At 44.9% G+C, this 6,630-nt stretch overlaps 1 protein-coding gene across 1 annotated transcript; it reads left to right on the top strand.

Annotated features, from left to right (window-relative positions):
* Nucleotides 1–5,153: 5,153 nt before the first annotated feature.
* Nucleotides 5,154–6,083, top strand: LOC309383514 (olfactory receptor 2G3-like; the record flags this gene model as incomplete). Its single annotated transcript, XM_081936159.1, has 1 exon — nt 5,154–6,083. One exon carries the CDS (start codon nt 5,154–5,156, stop codon nt 6,081–6,083), a length of 930 nt encoding a protein of 309 aa, XP_081792285.1.
* Nucleotides 6,084–6,630: the final 547 nt, after the last annotated feature.

Raw genomic sequence — 6,630 nt, 5'->3', positions numbered from 1 at the left:
TCAGGCTGAGATAGTTGCTGCCTCACCGTGGATGACTCTGCTTAACTTTCAAAAAAGCCTCTAAAAAAGTGCCGTCTACTATGAGGCAGGAGAACTGCATGCCTCATCTAGTCTGACTTTAGGCGTTTTATGATCACTCCAGCAGAGTTAAGCAAGGGTTAAGAGCCTAAAAATTCCTGACTTAGGTGAGGCACACAGTTCTCCTACCTCATAGTAGAGGGAGCTTGTTTGGGTGGGGCTTATTCAGAGGACCCGAGGCAAGAGCAGAGTTGAAATCCTCTCTGAAACAGCTGGAAAAGGTACGTGTGGGTCGGAGGGAGGGGGAGGAATTCAAACTTTATCCTCCTGGTGCGGGGCTTTGGGCAAAGGCTGGAGGGAAGGATTCTGGCTCGCTTGTGCTCTGAAAAACAAATGCTGTCGCTTTAAATCGGAACTGAGCGTGCCTGGCTGTGGAATTCTGGGAGTTGAAGTCCACAAGTCTAAAAAAAATTTGAAACCCACCACTGTGTCAGTGCCTCACCAGCCATAAACCTCACCGCACGTCACTGAATTTAGCTAATTCAATTTATGTGAAAACGGAAGAGAAGCTGGGGCCAGCTTGAACTCTTTGCCTCCTGCTTTTCAAAATTCTGATTTATGGCAGTTGGTTAATTAAAACTTCCCACGTGGTCAAGATTAGGTTATCAGTTATCAGTGAGAAGTGCTTTTTTCTTGATTTTTCTCCCTAATTGGAGTTGCTTAAGATATATTAGTTGGAAGAAGTTCAGACGAAATCCCTCGGAATATTTGGTTTCTGTTTCAAATCCAAAACCAAATGTAGAGTTTATATTTGAGTAAGTTTGTCACTTCTCTGGCTTTCTCCCTTTCTGTCTGAATTATTTCAAACAAATAGCTTTTTTGGGGGGCTAGTGTTTCAACCCTCCATTTTCCCTTTCTTTCTTTCCTTTTGCCAAAATCCAGATCTATCTATTAATATTATTTGTACTCTCAAAATTCTTTGCCTTTTCCAAGTTTTGATTTATGATTATGGGTTAAATGAATCTTCATACCGGTCTTTCATCTCATCTCCTATACACTCCTGTTCAGTGCTTTGGCTGGAAGCCAGCTTCTGTGCAACCATGCTGCTGCCCCTACTCCAATTCAGAGGGCAAATCTCTGACCTGCGGGGGACCTGTTGCCTCCCTCTGGGTCTGATGAAACGCTGCCCCTTCTTCGCCCCCCCTTCCAAGGGGGTTCTGATCCAAAAAGAATCTTGGAGTAGTTTGTCAGACAGGGTTCATGTGAGGCTCTTGAGAGCTCACCCCTCCCCACATCTGTCCAGCTGGAGAGCTTCCAATTGAATGTGGCTGTCCATTTTCTAAAAGTCTTTCTTAATGGGCATGTGATTATTATGGGGTAGAAGATTGCATTTTATCTCCCCATTTCCTGAAATGTTCATTTATTCTGCAAGGAACACTTTCGCAAGCATTTTGTTTGAATCTCTGAATGTCCATATTTTAGTGGGAGATAAATGTAATAAATGAATAAATGCCTGGATAAAGGAATGAATGTATTGCTGATGAGAAGAGGATCTAGCAGAACAGACCTATAGTAACTGGAACATCTTTTTTCATTGTCATATAGAAACGTGAAGGAGGCTTCTGGAAAACCTACTTGTGCAGGACAGGTGATCACATCTTGGACATGGTGATGGAGAGGAAGCAGGTGATTGAGTCACAGAGCCTTAGTATAATTCACGCCCGAAATCCTAATCAAATCTATGGGGTGCTGAGATTTGCCCATGGCCTCCAGATTTGAGGCTCATGTCCATGCAATGCCCTTTCCTTTGCTGAACAAAGGACTGAGATTTTATAAGTAATCAAATCTACCTCTGTCTGTCCCTTTACCTTTACCTTTTATTTCGATTTTTATACCGCCCCCTCTCCCCAAAGGGACTCGGGGCGGTGTACAGTCAAGTGAAATAGATAAAATAGACTACAAACATGGAAACATAAAAACATAGAAGAGGAAGTCCCCTGTTATGTAAGTTTGTTTGTAGTCTTAGAATTATCTGAACTGGCTGGAAAGGGTTTCCTTCCCTCAGTGGTGAAATTCAAATTTTTTATTAATGATTCTGTGGGCGTGGCTTGGTGGGCGTGGTGTGGCTTGGTGGGCGTGGCTTGGTGGGTGTGGCAGGGGAAAGATACTGCAAAATCCCCATTCCCAACCCAATTTGGGGCCAGTGAGAGGTGGCATTTACCGGTTCTCCGAACTACTCAGATTTTCTGCTACCCGTTCTCCAGAACCTATCAGAATCTGCTGAATTTCACCCCTGCCTTCCCTGGCTTGTTACATCTTCTTCCTGATATCTCTCAACCAATTAAAGAAGGCAGTTTTGTAACATGTCATGGAGAAAAATTATGTGACCACTAAGGGTGAGGATGCCTTGATGATACATTATCAATTAATCAGTTGATAATGAGGATATTCATAGAATAGAATAGAATAGAATAGAATAGAACTGTACATATTCAATTTTTATTGTATTTTGATATATTTTGCATGGACTGTACACCGCCCCGAGTCCCTTTTGGGAGAGGGGGCGGTCTAGAAGCATGAATAATAAAATAAATAAATAAATAGAATAGAATAGAATAGAATAACAGGGTTGGAAGGGATCTTGGAGGTCTTCTAGTCCAATCCCCTGCTCAGCCAGGAAATCCTACACCATTTCCGACAAATGGTTATCCAATCTTTGCTCACACTCAGTTTTAAAACAGGGATGGGCAACCTCCATCATTCTAGACTGCATATGGCCGTTGACCCTAGATCAGGGTGAGGCTTAGGGTTATGACCTTCTAGAAAGCTCAGCCGTTTTGAACAAAATTGGACACCCATCTCAGCCAGGCTTGCCTCCCTTTTTTGTCCTGCTCCAAATAGTTCAGCAGAGCATTGTGATTGGGCTTCAACTGTCTGGGAATTTCATAGACTGTATCTATGAGATGAGCATAGGACTAGAGATGGGAAGGCCTGGGAAAAAACTAGAAAAATTGGGAGGTGGGGGAACCCAGTTTTTCCCCATTTTTTTTTCTAAATGGCTTTCTCCAATTTTTTTCTGTTTTTCCCCATGCCTTACCACCTCTACATAGGACATACAGTATTGTCTCTAATTTTCCTGCATTGAGGGAGTTGTTCCCAAAGAATGTTCTAAGCCCGTGATGGCGAACCTATGGCACGTGTGCCACAAGTGGCACGTGGAGCCATTTGTCATTTAAAAGCTATTTTTCGCCTTCCCCAGGCTCCAGAGGCTTTATTAGGAGCCTGGGGAGGGCGAAAAGAGCCTCCCCCACCCCCCCGGAGGCTTCAGGGACCGTCCCTGAAGCCTTCGAAACGCTTAAAACCACCCTCCGAGCAAACCGGAAGTGACTTCCGGGTTGCTCGGAGGGTGGTTTTAAGCGTTCCCAAGGCTTCAGGGACCGTCCGAGGCTTCCCTGATGCCTTCAGAGTGCTTAAAACGACCCTCCGGTTGCTTGGAGGGTCGTTTTAAGCATTCCGAAGGCTTCAGGGACCATCCGAGGCTTCCCTGATGCCTTCGGAGCACTTAAAACGACCCTCCGAGCAACCCGGAAGCCACTTCCGGTTTGCTCGGAGGGTGGTTTTAAGCGCTCCGAATGCTTCAGGGACCGTCCAAGGCTTCCCTGATGCCTTCGGAGCGCTTAAAACGACCCTCCGAGCAACCCGGAAGCCACTTCCGGTTTGCTCGGAGGGTGGTTTTAAGCGCTCCGAAGGCTTCAGGGACCGTCCGAGGCTTCCCTGATGCCTTCGGAGCGCTTAAAACAACCCTCTGAGCCTCGGAGGGTGGTTTTAAGCGCTCCGAAGGCTTCAGGGAAGCCTCCGGACAGTCCCTGAAGCCTCCGGAGGGCCTCCGGGGGGGCGGGGGAGGCTCTTTTCGCCCTCCCCAGGCTCCTATAAAGCCCCTGGAGCCTGGGGAGGGCAAAAAAAATGTAAAAATGGGGGGGTGTCGCGCGTTGTGCATGCATACGCACTGGGGGGGTTGCGCGTTGCATTATGGGTGCGGCACGCCCGCACTCAACCCCCCTGCATTCCCCCCACTTGTGGCACGCGAGCCAAAAAAAGTTTGCCATCACTGTTCTAAGCTAAATATTGTTACTTAGTTGGAAATCAAGCACAATCAGGATGATCTTTTAGGGGCAAAACAGTAACTGTGGTCCTAGTTTAAGGGCTTTTGTTAAAAAAAATAAAAGGGAAACTAATGTCTTAAACCACTGATCCCATGGTAAGGGATATCCACCTCAAAGATCTCCCTTACAATTCACCTCATGGATTGAGGTGAAGTTTGCCACTTATCTATAAGAATTATAGCCAATATCTTTGACCTAACCCATTCTGGCGCCAGAAAATGGATTCTGGTGAACTGTGGACCATGTTTGATGTTCATCATTTATAATGATGACATGTGCTACAAGTATGGCTTCTTTCAGCCTCTTAGCTAGGACAGATCTGTCAAAAAAGAGTTTCAAAAACTATTCATTGTATCATACCGCCAAATGATGCAAAGCTTTGTGCCCTGTAATTAGCATCTTCACTTCTCACATAGTCAGATTGTACTTTACAGATATAATAAGCTTTTAGGGGTTAATGGAGGAATAAGTGTTTGTGAGAGCCCTTGACAATAGCTATCTCACTGAACAATGATTATATTTTGTATCACTAAGACAAAAAGAAAACTTTTGCACAGGAAATTCAACGTATGAAACAGGGAAATTAATTGTACCTAGCTAACTACATCCTATCAGGAGAGTTCAACAGGGTGTACAAAAGGAATGATCTTATATTATCAATCTTTTAGATAAAGACTGGGCAATTAGCAAAAAACAACATAGAAGAGGTAAATCTCTAAATTGTTATCCATACACAATTCCTCTTTTGTGGTCAGGAAGGCATGAAATAGTTAGAAAGAAGTGGATATGGACCGCAAATCATTTTCAAAGACTCTACTAATTAAGCTTCCATCTAGATTACTGGAGACAAAATTCAAGCAGCACTTCTAAGTGAATCAATTGATCATATTGGATTACTGTCAATTGTTTGAACTGGATTCCTTGAATGTGTCATTACTTGTTCTAATTATATAGACAATGAACGTGGAAACCATGTGGGGAAACAGCAACCAAAGCTTCCAGGGAAAATTCATCTTGCTGGGAGTGGCTGACCGGCCACACTTGGAGATGTTGCTCTTTGCCCTTCTTCTTGTCTGCTACTTGATGAACCTCCTGGGCAACACAACCATCATTGTTGTATCAAGACTAGATCCAAGCCTCCATACCCCCATGTATTTCTTCCTCAGCAATCTTTCCTTAGTTGATATCTGTTTCACAACCAGCCTTGGGCCTCACGTTCTGGTGAACTTCTGGAGAAAAAGCAAGACCATCTCTTATGGTGCCTGTGTGGCTGAGCTCTACATCTTTCTTGGGGTGGGCTCCACGGAGTGTATTTTATTGATGGCCATGGCCTACGACCGTTATGCCGCCATCTGTCATCCACTGCGCTACACTTTGATTATGAGCCAGTCTCTGTGTTTCACGATGGCTGCCGTCTCCTGGGTAAGCGGCTTTAGTGTCTCACTAGTTCATACAGTGATGATTCTTAGGCTTCCAATGTGTGGGCGAAATCAGTTAGATCATTTCTTTTGTGAGCTCCCTGCCATTCTTAAACTGGTCTGTGTTGACACTTCCCTTAATGAAGCTGTATTGCTGACTGGTAGCGTGGTGTTTCTTGTAGCACCAGTTAGTCTCATCACAGTTTCTTATGGCTATATAGCAGCTGCAGTCATTAGGATCCCTTCAGCTGAGGGCAGGAAGAGGGCCTTCAATACTTGTTCCTCCCACTTGATGGTGGTCTGGCTCTTCTATGGCACAGCCATCTTTAGTTATCTGCTGCCTCACTCTACTTCCTCCCATGATGAAGTCAAGCTAACTTCCCTTTTCTATGCCTTTGTCACCACCATGCTTAACCCACTGATCTACACTCTGAGGAACAAAGAGGTGCATAAAGCTCTCCACAGACTAATCAAGAAGAAATAAACACACAATTCGAAGTTGCCTTTGAAGATTCAACAGGAATACTCTTTATTTATTATTTTAGCAGTGCTTTTCATTGTGCCATCTTTTCTCTCTCTTTTTTTCACAACAAACACATTATGTTTCACAGCAGTACACAGACTATAAATAAAAAAGTTTTTAAAAAAACCTCTTCCCCATGATGGTCTTAGCAATTTTGTTTCCCTGTGAAAAAGGCATTTTCTGAAATTTTTCTAAGTCAATACTGTCGAAACGGGAGCGCGCACGAGTGCATGGGGAGCACCAGAAACCGGAAGAGCAGCATCCTGGCGTGCATGCATGGCAGCACAAGAGTCTGGAAGAGCAGTTCCCCGGTGTCCATGTACGCACCGGGAAGCTGAGCTTCCTGGTTTCCAGTGTGCGCATGCTCTCTGGCCATCTGGTTTTCGGGTTTCTGGCATGCATGAATGTGCGAAGACCAGATGGCCAGTGTGCATGCATGCGCCAGAGCCCAGAAGAGCAATGGGCGATGGCTGGCAGGGTTGGAGAGATGGCTCTGCATGCGTGTCAA

This window comes from Natrix helvetica (genome assembly GCF_964273705.1).
Source record: "Natrix helvetica genome assembly, chromosome: 1".
Classification (NCBI taxonomy): Eukaryota; Metazoa; Chordata; class Lepidosauria; order Squamata; family Natricidae; genus Natrix; species Natrix helvetica.
Note: the sequence above shows the minus strand (reverse complement) of the source record. Positions and strands in the feature narration are given on the sequence as shown.